Below are 16157 nucleotides of genomic sequence, written 5' to 3' on the forward strand. Positions count from 1 at the left end.
GGCTTAGATATTTTCTGTTTTCAGTCCAGCTTCTGACCTTGCAGAATTTTTTGATTAAGCAAAATATTTAAATCTACATCTAGTTTTACACAGTTGTGTAGGCCTGGAAAGATCAAGTTAAATAACTTAGTGAATCACACGGTAAATTCAGTAGGAATTTTAAAAGCTCAGAAAGTAAAACTTAAATGCATCGGTTAAGATCCTTTAATAAGTTGTTTCACTTTAAACAAAGCAAAGTAGATCTATAATCAAGATAAGGTTACCTATTAGGATCATCACATGCATTCACCTAAACCAGGTTAAAAACCACATGAAGTCCAGTCAGAAAACGTAGATGTCAGCATGGCCTCAGTGGTAACCACTGCACGAGTGCCTCCACAATGAGATCCTGTTTACTTACCTGTTGGTTTCTTAATCAAATGTCAAAGCTGAATGGAGGGTTACCTTATGCACTGGAGATTAAGGGCTTACAAATCAGTTGCAATCATCTCTGTAGGTTGACTATTGCTTTAAGGGCTTTCAGTGATAAACAAAGAAGCAGCTGAAGAATGTATCCATTTCTAAACCCAGGAGGAGAAGTTTAGGCTTGCTCTTGACAGATCTAGAAAAACAGCTCAAATTAGCTCATCAGCTAACACAAATGCTAATTTCTGTTCCTGCACAGACCAGCACTGTGGAGGAGAACTTGGTGATTATACTGGCTATATTGAATCACCCAACTATCCTGGAGACTACCCAGCTAACGTTGAATGCATTTGGAATATAAATCCACCCCCAAAGAGGAGAATACTCATTGTTGTGCCTGAGATATTTCTCCCAATAGAAGATGAATGTGGTGATGTTTTAGTAATGAGAAAAAGTGGTAAGTTGTTAGACATGGGTTATATAAATATTTATTGCAAACAGTCTGAGTGGGAAGTTCGTACTGAACGGATGATTGTCCTCAACTTTCAGTGTTTTTAAAAGGACTGTTGAAATGGCAGAGCAAGTTAAAACAGAACACTGTACCAATAACAATTAACATATTAATTATTCAAGAGTCCTGGCTGAATCACAAAGCAGTTAATGGGCTTTTGTCTAGCCCAATTATCATATGGGATAAATCACTGCCATTCTAGAAGTCAATGCAGTAATGCTAAGTTAGGTTAGGAGAGATATCTCCTGACATCTATACAAATTATTCTCTTGCTTATCCTTTGTGAGTAAATGCTGCACAATATACAAATGCTGCAAGTATTGCTAAATCTTTGCCATGGCACAGATTGTCTCCTGACACCTTCAAGAAATCCAACTTTTCCCAACTTTATGTAGAGTGGTATCGTACTCTTTCTTTGATTACTCCTGAAGCTAAGACAGCATTATGATACATTTCTCCTGCCGTCCTTTATAGGCATCCAGCTTCTACTGATCTGTTGTTAAATTTCCAAGAAGCACCAAACCTGAAAGGCAATTGTTGATATGGAACTTCGTTTAAACAGTGTATTTTACTTGGTAAAATGGCGTATTACACTTGCTAAAACAATTTTCGTGACATTTTTTTTTATCCTTGAGGGCTTGTGTTGGCAGCTGTATACATCAGATGAGTACTAAAAGAAACCTGCTCACTGTAGATAAAATAAAAATATTTCTGTATAGATTTGTTTTTTAAAAGCAAAACAGTGTAGCAGAACAAATTCGTTGTCCTAATCCCAAGCTGTGGTTCCAGCAGTAAGCTGTGGTTCCAGCAGTAACTAAAGCCAGGCAGATCAGGGAAATATTTGGCTTTCACTTTAGAGCCAACAGTAGTACCACAATATCAGCACTGAAAAATGAGAGGAGTTTTTCAGATACGTGATTTGCAATTACTATATATTTGGCATCACATAAGTAGTCTTTACAAATATTTATTACATTTTATGGAAAGTCGGCATACAGTGAAAGCAGTGAAAAAACTGATCGCAGATCCAGAGGTACTGTTGGATCCCCTTACTTGTAGTTTAAGAATGGACTCAACCACAATGGTATGTATAAATAATACAGCATGTTCTTGCCAGCGTGGTTATGTTAAGCTGGGCTTCTCCCTGATCCGCACTTGCCACCCAGTCCTTCACTTATGTACACACAGGCAGATGTGGGCTGAGACAAGCTCCAGCTCTGTGGAAGTATTTGCACAGAGCAAGTAAAAGTCATGCTCACAGTCCTCCAGTGGTTGTCGTGAGTTTCCAGTTACTGAGCGTGCTTTGAATGTGTTCAGCCCAAGTTACACAGGCAATATAAACAGAAAGTGAGCAAGCTTGTGAAATTTGTTCAGTAATCTGATAGCTTTGCTTGTCACCTTAACTCTGCACAATTGTGTATGGTTCCCAAATTATCAGCTCTATTTCAGGATAGATAAATGGTATTTTCTTTGCAAACCTACAGCCAGGTGTTTCACAGTGGTTGGTCCTGGTCCATTATGATCCCAGTAAAAAAGCACTTAGTCTCTGTAAGATACCATTTTAAATGCTATTTATTGAAGCTAATTCTGTAAGGAGAGAAAAGTATAGGTCTTTACGTGGTAGGAACCCTAAGTGCTGTAGCATCAAATGGGCCTGTGATTCACACAGCATACTGGGTAAACCCTGTGCACAGAAAAGATTTTCCACTTTTCTTCATTCAGCTGTTATGGGACTTTCTTATGAGGCCAAATGAAGTGCATCTCAGGCTCCTGAAGAAACTTGTTGATGTGATTGCCAAGCCACTCTCTATCATATTTTAAAAGTCACGGCTATCAGGCAAAGTCTCTGTTAACTGGGAAAAGAGAAACATCACTTTTAAGGTTAACATATTTTATAAGAAAGGAAGACATGGGGAACTACAGGCCTGTGTTGTATGTGAAGTGCAGAGACTCAACTACAGTGAGTCTCACCTGGGAAGATCATGGAGCAGATCCTCCTGGAAGAGATGCTAAGGCACATGCAAGATGACAAGAGGATCTGACACAACCAGCATGGCTTCACCAAGGGCAAATCTGGTGGCGTTCCATGATGGAGTTACAGTATCAGTCACTCCTTCAAAGAAAGGGCAACTGATGTCATCTACGTGGAGTTGCACAAGGCCTTTGATGTGGTCCCACACCACCTCCTTATGTTTAGATTGGAGAGATACAGATTGAAGGCTGGTCTATTCAGTGGATAAAGAATTGATTGGATGGTCACAGCCAGATAGTTGTGGTAAATGGCTTTATGTCCTGGTGGAGGTTGGTCACAAGTGTTGTCCCCCAGGGATCTGTCTTCAGACCAGTGTCTCTTCAACAACTTTATCAATAGCATCGACAGTGGGACTGAGTTCACTCTCAGCAAGTTCGTTGATGACACCAAGCTGAGTAATGCAGTTGACACAACAGAAGGAAGGGATTCCATCCAGATGGACCTGTACAGGCTTGAAAAGTTGGCCCACATGAACCTAATGAGGTTCAACAAGGCCAAGTGCAAGGTGTTGCACTTAGGTGAGGGCAATACCAGAAGTGTGTACCGACTGGGAGAAGAACTCATTGAGAGCAGCCCTGCAAAGAAGGACTTGAGGGTCTTGGTGGACAAGAACTGGACATGATCCAGCAGTGTGCCTTGTGGCACAGAAGGCCTACTGTATCCTGGGCTGCATCAAAAGAGAGGTGGCCAGGAGGGGCACAAGAGGTGACTGTCCCCCTCTACTCTGCACCTTGTAAGGCCTCATCTGGAGTACTGTGTCCACGTCTGGGGCCTCCAGCACAAGAAAGATGTAGAGCTGTTGGAGTGGGTTCAAAATAGAGCCACAAAGATGCTCCAAGGGCTAGAATACCTCTTCTCTGAAGAAAGGCTGTGAGAGCTGGGTTTGTTTAGTTTGGAGAGGAGAAGGCTCAATGGAAAACTCATTGCAGCCATCCAGTACCTAAAGGGAACTTATAAGCAGGAGAGGGACTGACTTTTTACAGACTGATAGTGATAGGATGAGGCGGAATGGCTTGAAAATAAGAGAAGGGAGATTTAGGCTGGATGTTAGGAAGAAATTCTTTACTCAAGAGTGTAGTGAGGCACTGGAACAGGTTGCCCAGAGAAGCTGCAGATGCCCTATCCCTAGAGGCATTCAAGACCAGGTTGGATGGGGCTCTGGGCAGCATGATCTGGTGGGTGACAATCCTGTCCATAGCAAGGGGACTGGAACAAGATCTTTAAAGGTCCCTTCCAACCTGAGGTATTCTATGTTTTGTGATTCCTGAAACAACTCTATCATTTCTACTGCCAAACAAAAACAACATTCTTATGAGAACTTATTGCTGCACTGTTAGATAAAGGCAAGGCCAGGCAGGTGGTGTGATCAGCCTACTGCCTGTAGGCTCCTCTTCTTCCTGTGCTCTGGCTGAGGTGTTCCTGCAGCCATGGGATTTGCACAGTGTAGCACAGCACTGGCCTGGGCACACTCACATTAACTCTTCTTCAGAGGGTAATTGCTTATTGCTATCAGCCCCAAACAGAGAGTTCTTGGAGCTGCTTATCACATCTGCCTGGGGTGCAGCTGACTTGTTCTGGTCTATCTGGGGTCAGTAGTACACAGAGTGAGTAATATTGATACTAATCTTGTAAACGTTAGAAATGAACTTGTCTTGGGACAGAGGAGAAGGGTTCTTACTACCTTTGTTGAAAAATTCCCTTCTTCTCTTTGGCAGATAAAAGAGCCTTCTGTCACCAAAACAAACAAACAAACAAACAAAAAACCTTAAGCTGACAGGTATCTGTAAACTGAGAAGTGTTTTGTCAATTTCACATTTCTGACTTTGAAATTATAAAACGTATTTATTTAATATTTCCTAGCTTCTCCTACTTCAATTACTACATACGAAACGTGTCAGACTTATGAGAGACCTATTGCATTTACTTCAAGATCAAGGAAGCTATGGATTCAGTTCAAGTCAAATGAAGGCAATAGTGGGAAAGGATTTCAAGTCCCTTATGTGACGTATGATGGTGAGAGGGGGATTGTTTTCCATCTCTGTGTTATATGTGAAATGCAGAACACTGGCCTTCAGAATCTGTCCGTCATGTGATGACAGGGAGAGAAGAATGAAGACAAAACTTCATGTAACTTTTTCTGTCCATTACTTTCAAATTCTTTACAACTGGTTTTAAATGATACCTGATTTTATATTTATTTCTTTTCTTAATGTTTGAAAGACAGATGGCAAGTTACAGAGAATTCTTTAAACTTACACGAAATTCAGTGAGACTCTCTTTAATGGTCTTTTATCATATGCGTAATGAGAAAACTATTAATTGGTGTACATTTCAGGAAGCCCCTTCATCAAGCCCTACTGATAATCAACACAGTCATTAAAAGTATAAATTAATAACATCACAAGTTCATCAGAGAAAAGCAAGGATGCCAAAGGAAATACCCTTTAACTAGCCACTTCCATAAATCCTTAACGTTTTAGAACATTCTAGCTCATCGCATAGAAATATGCATTAAACTGTGTATTTTGGACTTTGGGATGATTCCTGTTTTAACAAAATCAAGACTTTTTTATGATACCTTTGGCAGCTGCCTGTGTTTTTGTAGCCTTTGACAGTTATTTCATATCTGTGGTCTTGTTTCTTCATTTATAAAATGTAGATAATAAAGCACTGTTATGTGGAGGGAGTAGCTTTCTGGGGGTAAGTCAATACTTACATAGAGAATTGAAAGTTACTGTTCAGTACAGAATTCTACATTTTACTGTGATTAGATTAGACCACAGCAGGAAGGCGATCACTGAATAATGAACTGGATACTCAATTTCTCACCTGTCTCTAAGAGGAAGTCTAGATAATGATTGCCTATCTGTCTGTTATCCTGCCAAAGGATATCACAGTCGCTCACTGATCTTTATTTTTCAGAGGATTACCAACAACTAATAGAAGATATTGTTCGGGATGGACGATTATATGCATCAGAAAATCATCAAGAAATTCTAAAGGTATGAAAACTCTTCTTTATCTGAGGCTAACCAAGGATTCCTTTTACTAAATATTTTTCCAGGGTAGCTCTCATTACCCTCATAGGGTTGTGATATTTAAACCTCCTCTGTGATGCCGAATGAGATTCCCTCTTTTCAGAGCTTTATGCTGGTATTTGAAGTAAAACAAAATCAGTAGCTCAGTTGGGCTAAGCACACATCTACATCCTTTGCTGACGTAAGACCTAAATGAAACATATGCTAACGTGATTGTATTTTAAAAAAATGAATAAGCTATTGTTCAAAGAGTCTTCTTCAGCCTCAGTATGGCATATGTTTAAATTAGCTTTTTCAACAATAAATTACAATTTCCTGTGCATTAAAAATTATCTAAACTACTATCTTGCCTTAACAAGATATAACCCTAATGTAGCATTGTAGGCTGTTTGTGAAAGGATTTTCAAAAGGCGAGATAAGTGGTTTTCAAAAGGAGAGAACTGTGGAAAAAAGCTGCTGTGTTGCCACATATAACATCTAATTAATTTAAACTTAAATATATGTGTATGTAAAGCTGCTCAGAAAGCAAATTTTAACCTGCTAAATGTAAGGTTTAGAGCCAGCTCTCCTGGTTGTCCCTGTCTCAACCCTCTGAGCATTTGCTCACTGGATCTTCCAGGTTACTCAGGTTTCAGGCACAGGCTTGGCTGATTCCCTGAAACAAGGCTTTACCAAAATACAGGAGAGGCTCCTTAAAGAGCTCAAGGTCGCTGAAGACCAGTCTTCTTTCTTTCTTGTGGAAGGAAGGTCCTGAGCAACAGCATTAAAGAGGCTGGAAGGGCCAACAGAGGCAGCTTGCCGTACTAATGCCTGACTTGTACAGCCAGTTTGTGGTTAACCCAACTGCTGCTCTCTCAATTCAGTATCTTCCAGGAACAGAAATTGCAGGGGAAAGGAAAAAAAAAAAAAAAAAAAAAAAAAAAAAAAAAGAAAAAAAAAAAAGGAAAAAAAGAGAAAGGAAAAAAAACCTGAAAACACAGTAGACAAATTCATCAGTATAAAACCCTACTCCAACATGGAGCAGTTTACTTACACTGCTTTAGCCAGAATCAAGTTCTACCAAAAGAAAAAAGCTGACTGTTGTTCATTAATTATGATAGATGAGCATAAACTAAATCCCAAGAGTATTTTTATATAATATGTATGTTGTCTCCCACAGGACAAGAAACTGATTAAAGCTCTCTTTGACGTACTGGCACATCCACAAAACTATTTCAAGTACACAGCACAAGAGTCGAAAGAGATGTTTCCAAGATCATTTATAAAACTATTGCGATCAAAAGTTTCCAGATTTCTACGACCATATAAATAGTGGTATTCAGTCTGAGGTTATTTTGCATTCCTGTTGAATACTGTCTTTCCTCCGTAGTAGAAACATCTGGTAATTTAAAGGCTCTTTTCTGCAGTCTTTATTTTCAGTTGTATATTGAAGAATACCTATAATGTTTTATAATCATTAACCACCAATGTTCTGAGTGAGATTTTTACTACAGAAAAAGTATTGTGGATCCTTGAGTGTGTCTATTTGAAGATCCAAACTTGTGTCTGCACTTGTGTATCTTCACTTTCCATTTGAAACTACATTATGTAAAAATATTCTTTCCGCTTTTTTTATTTTCCATCAAAAACAATTTTCTGCAAAGCAAAGAAGGCATCTATTCAAATCTGATGAAACTACCTACCAGTAGGTTCTGTTGTAGTAAGAGGTATGTAGTATGAATAAGATTTGGATTTTGAATTGCACTTGAAGTTTAGAAGAAAACAAAACAATTTAAATTTTGTTACTTCTCATTTGTGGCTTAGTGGAACCTCTGACCAAGTAGAAATCAAAAGGGAAGAAAAAGGAGGAAAAAAACCCAACAAGAATCAGATGTATAATTTTGTTTTATGAATTCTGTACAATTGAGTCCCCTGTGCTTATGTTTTCATCTCTCCTCTTCTAAACTTCTTCAGAGGTTTGCCACTATACATTGCTGCATTGAAATGGATCGAGCTATGGAATTCTATCCATCAGTTGGTCCCTTTGGAGGCAGTTACAGTAGAACAGATGAGAAAGAAACAACACCAACAAAACTGGTAGTCTGTTTTTCTTTCCATTAATAGAGCATCTAAATGAGTACAATATATAAATATATAAATATATACTTCTATTTGTGGGTACATTAGTAATGTTATCTTTAGTTACTGTAAATATTATTCATGCTTAAATCTTTACTCCCCCACACACTATTTACTTGTATCTATTTGTAACTTTGCTTAGATGATCCAATGACTTCTCCAAGTGCTTGTCACTTCTATTAACACAAACCCTTCTGGAGTTTTATAACACAGGATAATGGTTTACTTTTGGGCATCCTCTTTTAATACATTATTCCAAGAAAAACAGCATCAGTTTAGATGTGACTGCTGTCCAGGAAGGGGGCAGTTACTGTCTCTTCCTTGGGCGACCCACACAGCAGACAAACAATTACACCTGAGGACAGCACACTTGTGAGGAGGTCACCAAGGAGGATCTTTTTTTTTAGATCTGCCATCTCTAAAATGCTGGGGACAAACCTCTGCCACAGGCCCAAACTACAAAAGAAAGGTGCAGGAACACAGTTTTGCAGCCCAGTTTGATGGGTTGGAGGACAGGTCCTGCAATCAGAGGCTTGGAGTCACTGTGCCCATCAACTTCTGGGACTATGCAGTCTGCAAGACAGTATTAACCTTGTAGTCAGGTCCTCCTCACAGTGTGATGAGTACCTGGGTTCTAAGATGATGATAAATCCCATGTTTCCTCCTGTTTTCTGGCACAAGGGCTAATTTCACAGAATCGCAGAATTCAGTGACAGAGTAGCTATTTTTATTGGCATTTCAGCTTCTTTTATTTTTAAGTCCCTTCCTCTTTTGTATCATTTCCCTTCTGATCCCACAAGATTTATGATGTGCATAAATTAACTATCATGCCAGCATCCTTTCAGAAAGACACGTGTAACTGCTTTTTTTTTTTTTTTTTTGCACATCTATCTTGTAGTTTAAAATACCCTTGGATGCTCTCAAAGAAAGCATTAAGGGTAGATAAGGCTAACTTCTTGTACTTCTTACACTTTTTTTGTCTTTGAGCAAGTGCTGTTTAAATTTACAAAGTTTTCTGTTGGCTTTGAGTGGTTGCTATTTCATTTCTAAGAGACACATTAAATATTCAGTTGTGTTTTTCTGCTTGGCCATCTTGTATTTTTACTTGCCTTCTTTCCTTCTCTGTTGAAGACCATAATTTTTTTCTTTCTGTGCCTGGACAGTTTCAGCTTAGTCTAATTCCTTTTTTGTCATGCATGGATTGTAGGTCTTTGGATAACATTCTCTTTAATCTCTATATATTTATATATTAACCTTTGTTTTCAAATGTAATAGCTCCATGAAAGTCAGAAATGTCCTCTTTTAAAGGTTGGTTTTTGGGTTGTTTTTTTTTTTTTTGTTGGTGGTGGTGGTGGTTTTTTTTGTTTGTTTGTTTGTTTTTGTGAGGATGTTGCAATTACTTTTCTTAAATATTTGTGATGGATTATTAAAGGTGGATATTTGAAGGCGACCATGTCAGTACCAGATTCAGTACATGCCCAAAATGAAAGAAGTTATGTGTATGTTTTTCCCTTAACAGAAGGAATTTGTAGAAAAAAATGTAAATCCTAAAAATAACAAAAATCTTTTTAGATAATCATGTATAAGGCCATAGCGAAGAAACTATTTCAACCAAACAATACCTCATAGTCTGATAGGTCTATCCAGAATGATTAGAACTAGTCAGAATTTAAGATGTGCTGCTGAAAGAGAGTTGGGAATTGTTCAGAATTCTAAACAAAGATGACTAAATTTATGAAGAAAGGTAACTTGTTCATTTGTTGAACAGTGAAAAATGATCTGTAGTATTGTTGGCTTCAGTAAGTGAGCTTTGGAAACCTGATGCTGTGCAGTGAGTTTTGTAAGATCCCTGCTAAACTTCTGCTTAGCAACTCATGATTGTGGGCATAACACCACAGTTGTCATGCAGGCCAAGCTTCCTCTTTAGAAAAGAGCTGAAGGTAATTGCCTTAAAGGTCCATAGACTACTGGTAGCACCATAACGTCTTCCATGAGGAATCCAGTGCCACACAGAGACCATGGCAACGACTTGTCTTGGTCATGGCCACTGTTAGTGGGACCTTGGTGCAGCTGTGAGCAGTGAATACGTAAAGGACTGTCTTCAGTTTGCTCTGGTACAGCTCTGGCTGACTTTCAACCACGTTAGACAAATATTGAGTTTCATCTGGTTCAGGCAGCCTCAGAGGTGCACGTGAGCTCATGCTCCCTAGAGCCACGGCTGGGCAGGGATTCCACAGTCAGGACAGGGCTCTCAGTGACTTCTGGAGCAAATACAGACTTTGCATTGCTGTGAAAGAAAGAACAATTTGGCCTTCAAAAATATACAGTTTCGTATGTGATATATTTAGAAAATGAGCCAAGTTTGAATGCTTGCAGCTCTGCATAGAAAAACCATCGGATGTGCAAATTTCTCATGAAAAAAAGTAGTGACAAGTGGTATATAGGAGTGTCTGAACCCATTTCAGCTGATGTTTATGACAGCATATATTTTTTGCATGAGCTCTAAAAGAAAGAAATGTTTTGACAGATCTCATTTAAAAATATCTTACTACTTTCAAAAGGGCACAAGGGTTTTTCATACTTGACAGTTAAAGAAACTGGTATTCACCAAACAGAAGGTGAGCTGAGCTCTTCTTTTGTTTATATCATGTAGAATGTTTTCACTCTACAGAGTGGAAGCCAGAGAGCCTATTGTTACTATGCGATAAGAAGGAATGACTTAGACAAAGTTGGGAATAAAAAACATACCGGGAGGAATATTGCCTGCTTTAAGACAAAGAGCTTCATGAAATGAATTGGTACATGGCAGAATAGCAAATTTTGGCTTTTAGCCTAAATGTGAAATATTGCATTTAAACACATTCAATAAATACAGACCTGTATCACAAATGCCATGTTGCGTACAGGCCATGTGCAACAACATGTTTGTGTCACTGCAGGAAGGCTGAAGAAGTACCCATTTGCAATTACACAATTCCACATCACAAACAAACCAAGCTTCTCATTTTCAATTTGCAAACGCCTATATACTTAAAAGCTGCACCTGTAGCACTTAACATTTCAAGCCTCTCTTCCTGCTTTAAATACTGCACTTATTTTTAGTGAGGTGATGATGAATCTTACCTAGGTATTCTCATCAAATAACAGCCTGCACACCTGCTGTAATCCAGGAGATTGCAACAACCAGAAATTGCTAATCAAGCCCTAAGTCATGCCTTGAAAGTGCTTGTTAGTGATTGCTGTGGGCAGGGTGTTCCCGTGTGTCATTTGAGTACAGGAAGCACCAAGATTTTCTGCTCAGTAGAAGATTGCCACTTGTATCTTGCCTGTGATAGCAAGATTTATTCTGCCTCAAGATTTAGGTCACCGAAACTAGACTGAAAAAAGACTTCAGTAACTTTCAGCCCATTTTTCTGCCAACTTTCCTTCCTCATTATTTAGTAGAATTGTACCTAATGACCAACTTTTCATAAGAAATTCATTTTCTCATGCTTCCTCCGCACAGTAAAATTAAACCACAGTGTTGGGTGTACTGAAAATTTAGACTGATCCTTCCTACACATCAGTTTTGCATTAGTTTTAAGTAGGCTTATCTTAGTAAGCTCATTTTAATTTACTTTAGATTAGTTTTAGAATAGCTTAAATAAAGTCATGTTTGGCTGCAGAGTTTTCAAAGGCTGCATTTTGATTTGCCAGATGGTTTTGAAAGAGCAGAGCTCAGCTGTAGTCCTCCATCTATACATAGAAAGAACAGATGCCACATGAACAAGAAACATGCTTCCATGCATTAAACACTGAAATAAGAAAGTTGACCCCCCCACTCCAGGCCCCCTTGTTAGTGTGCCCAACAGATTCAAATTTGTCAGATTAGTCCTATCTCTAAACAACCCAGTTCTAATCTTCTGGAGCTAAAGCAGTGGTAGGATTCTTCTAAGGAACTACTGCCTGCTATTGGACAGCAAAACCTAACTGGCCTGTGAGAGTACTTGTGTCTGGACTCTAAATACCTTTAAGTGCTCTTAAAAAATGAACTGGAGTGAAATATCCAATAACTAAATTCAGTGGCAAATTTCTCAGCCAACTCAGAAGCCTGAATTTTCCATTTTGTGCATGGTGGGAGTGAGGGGGAGTGAGCAACATGCTGGTATGTGTACCTGTGTCATTATTTTGAGTAGTTGCATTTTTTTTCTATAGTTTAAAACCACTGTTTGACAGGAATGGTAGTGATTGGAGAAGTTCTATAGACTCTCAATACTTTGAGAAGTTAATGAAACAGCTTTCTAGGATGAGAGACTGTCGTAAGCACTTGCGGAAAGAAGAAAGACTTTTGTCTCTGTTAAGAATTTATGGAATTCTGTAAGGTAATAGAAACTTATTCCTCAGTATCCAACTTCAGTTTGGAGAAAAGTCCCATGTTTTGTCATAACACTTTTCATCTGAATAGAAACAAACTGGGAAATAAACTCTTAAGGAAAAAATATGTTATCTGAGTACCTGCTTATGTACAATTCCAGTTTGTTATTTCATTTATTTATTGTTTCATCACTAAACTTTTAATCTATAAAGTTTAATATGTAATATACAAGAGTAAAATGTACAGAAGTACCTGTAGATGTAATAATTTAAACCACCTATATTCAGAAAGCAGAAATAACAAGTTTAAAGATATACAGACAATTGCAATTCAACTTTAGCTGAATTTCTCAGTATCTAGGAAAAGAAGTGGCTTTGCTTAAGTAAATTTTAATGATTGTGAAAATATCTTTTTTTAGTTTGCTCTTGTTACTTTTTTAATTAAATTTATTTTGTAAATATTGTTTTCTATGTTTTATATCTTAGAAAGGCCACTAATTCACACTGACAGCAGCAAATAGCCAACAGATAATTAAAAAGGTACTTACAGAGCACTGGTGTGCGTGTAGTCAGTAGTCAGATTCATTCTGCTGGATGACTGCTCCTGTTGTTTCTGCAGCCACATTGGTGTCATGGGAAGAGTTTTCTGGGACAACTTAACCTGCTAGTTTTCACTGAATTGACTATGAAGTGTCATTCGGAAGTGCTTACCGTTTTCAAAACATATAAAGAATATGTATTTTAAAGTTAGTGGTAGTTCTTACTAGAATAAGAAACTACACCAAATTCAGGAAAAAAAGGGAATTCAGAAATTATGCCCCAATAGAGCACAAAGGTAAGGAAAGGCATGGTATCCCTGTGCTCTAGGTAGCAGTGGAAGTGATAAATTAACATATTGGATCAGATCGTAGAGCCTTTTTTAGGCAAAACTGCCACTGAGGTCTGTGGGAGTTTTACCTGCATTAGGTTCACCATGATCTTATCCACTGCCTATTAAATAGGAATTTCTGGTAGACTAGATCTTGGAAAAAAATACCCAGATACGTAATATTGGTTACTGTACCAATTGGCTAAATCTGAATAGCGGGCATGAGTGACATTTTGAATGAAACCCTTGTAGATGCTGCTGGGACTTCTAAGCTTTATTATCAATGTAAATTATGTACAAACAGCTATTTCCATATGAAATGTATCATGGTAGTTTAGAACAAAGATAGTGAATAACTGTACAAAATTTGATACTTAGAAAATAAAATACCGTGATCTAAGGCTTTACCAATATTTTAAAAATGCTGTCAGATTCGTAGTAGAAAATGTTGTTGTAAATGTACCTTATAAGAAAATACACTTCCTTTTACCTCTGTATATTAATAGCTTTGTTTTCTATGTCAAAGCTCAAAACGAAGCATGTAATAAAACTTTTGTTAAAATCACTTTCATAATAAACATAAAATGGAATGGATGTCTCTGCTGCCATTTATTCACGTATACTCATATATATTCACGTAAGGCTCAACACGCCAGTGTAAAGTAGATAAGAATCAGAGGACAAATCATCTTCTTGATAACATCTATATTTTTGAATCTTGTTTGCATCTTCATGCACCAGAGAGCATTTTCTTTCTTGTCAAACCACGAGTTCAGTGCTGGGATACTGAGGCATGGACAGACCAAAGTGACATGTCAGCTTTCCCCCAGAACTTTTAACAATTTCTTCAAATAATTCTTATGTAACTGTTTATCTCATTCAGGTGGAAGAAAGGTCTCTCCAGATGGTGGCCTGATGGGCTCTTACTATCACAAGCTGCTAATGAGAGCAGTGACTTCCAAACGTAAGCTGCCTTTCTCTCTGAGGTCTGTGTAGAGGAAACCATGCTGGCACCCACAACATTGATTTAAGGAGAGATCAAGAGTGTCTTTTCTCCATTCTAGCCCTGCTGTAGAAATACTGCATTTGCCCAGGTCCTCCTTCTGCTGACTTTTAGATATCATACTTAGAGTTAAGCAATCCATGATTTGCTTGATCCAAAACTGGATGTTAATGGACCGAATAGAATGTAGAGCATCCGCAGTGACGTCACTAGCTCTGTATAAATATGATTTAGATCATCTTTTGCAGTCCAAGAAATGCAAGTTGTCACTGAAGCATGCTGGACCAGACAAAAATCACAAATGTTAATAAATCAGTTGACAAAAGGCGAGGTTTGTCACTCAGCAGCACCTCTTAACAGATCAATGCCATCTGCCATCAGAACATTGTTAGTGGTGCAGCAGCCACCTGTGTGGGGCAGTCAGGAGACTTGACACACCACCATGGTGCGTGGTATTCTACTGATACTCTCATCTAAGTAGCTTATCTTGTTAACAGAAAGCATTTATCATATGATAATACATACATTGTTTGTGACATAAATAGTATGACTAATGACTATTGGTGTCAGTGTGACAGCTTTAAAGGGCATAAAGAGACAGTTACATTCTGACTGGCTGCACAAATCATTTACTGCTTTTTTCAGCTAATAGCAGTCAATTTAGGTAATAATAGCAATCATTCTAATTACATTCCAAGAAGACAGAGCATCACTTCTATCAGACTAAAGACGATGCCTCATGACGGAACACGTGAGACAGTGCTCAGATGTCTTTATCTGCTCCAGATCTTTGATTGACTAATATGAAAAGTCAGCTCCTATCAAAGACAGAAGACTTGAACCCAGAAGTTCCTCAAGGTCATCACAAGTCAAATTGGTAACAAAGTACCTGTGTACAAAGGCAAACGCCAGTTCCGCAGTTGTGACAATGTACATTTGAGTACAAGATTCTGAAGTAAGCATCGCCTGGTAAGAATTGCAGATCTCAGATCTTCCCAACAAGCTCACAAAGCATAATTTTGACACCTGGCCTGATGAATGGCACTCTGGAGAGACCCAGCAGGTAAATGAAGGCACACTTAGCCTTACTTAGACTTGCTTTCATCTTTGTTCAGCCACCAATCATGGCTGACTCAGAAGGGGTCTGTTCTGTACAATCCTGGAGGACTTTCCAGAGATATTTCCCTGTCAGAGCAAGTTTTCTTTCTTCCTTTGTTTCATGGATCCATATCTGAGGTCCTACAGCACATGAAGCCAATATGGGTTGCAGTCTGCTTTCTCCTGCTGCCATTGCTGCCTAACACCCCAACAAATTTATTTCTATCGTACTGCTAGGTGAGCTTAGAGGGATGCTCTCCCTCTAAGTAGCTACAGACTAGTTTTGCTATAAATGTTGCTGTATTAAAAAAAAATAACAATTACATACCACACTAGACAAAATATGCAGATGGGCATTTATTTAGTAGCTATTTTGGCTGCTGCAGGGCAGAATATAAATGAGGTTGTAGTGGGCAAGTGGACTGCTGTGACAAAGTGGCACCCTAGCTGCTTGGGTTGGACCCCTGCAGATAATGCTGGAAGGTTGGATCCTGTTACTTCAGACAGGAGTAAAATTAGAAAGGTCAATTTTGTTTTTGTTTTTGTTTTTTTAACTTCCCTGATTGTAAACACTTGTGCAAAACTTGTGCACTGTCAAACTCAACAAGCACTTTGCCTCAGTAAGGGCTGCATTCATTGTTTGGGTGCCACAAATTAGTCACTATTCCTAAGAAAACAATCAGAATAATATTCTGAGGTAACTTTTACTTTACAGATATTATCAACAAGTA

The 16157-nt window shown here is 38.4% G+C and overlaps 1 protein-coding gene across 1 annotated transcript in view; it reads left to right on the top strand.

The window, feature by feature from the left end:
• Positions 1 to 7298, top strand: part of SCUBE1 (signal peptide, CUB domain and EGF like domain containing 1) — a gene marked incomplete at both ends in the record, with an annotated part of 198780 nt that extends 191482 nt beyond the window's left edge. The window contains 4 exons of the mRNA XM_079545374.1: positions 665 to 862; positions 4809 to 4961; positions 5871 to 5950; positions 7146 to 7298. Of these exons, the coding sequence (XP_079401500.1) occupies positions 665 to 862; positions 4809 to 4961; positions 5871 to 5950; positions 7146 to 7298 (584 nt within the window). The remainder of the gene's footprint in view (positions 1 to 664; positions 863 to 4808; positions 4962 to 5870; positions 5951 to 7145) is intronic.
• Between the last annotated feature and the right edge of the window lie 8859 nt (positions 7299 to 16157).

The sequence above is a fragment of the Tetrao urogallus genome (genome assembly GCF_951394365.1).
Source record: "Tetrao urogallus genome assembly, chromosome: 1".
Taxonomy (NCBI): Eukaryota; Metazoa; Chordata; class Aves; order Galliformes; family Phasianidae; genus Tetrao; species Tetrao urogallus.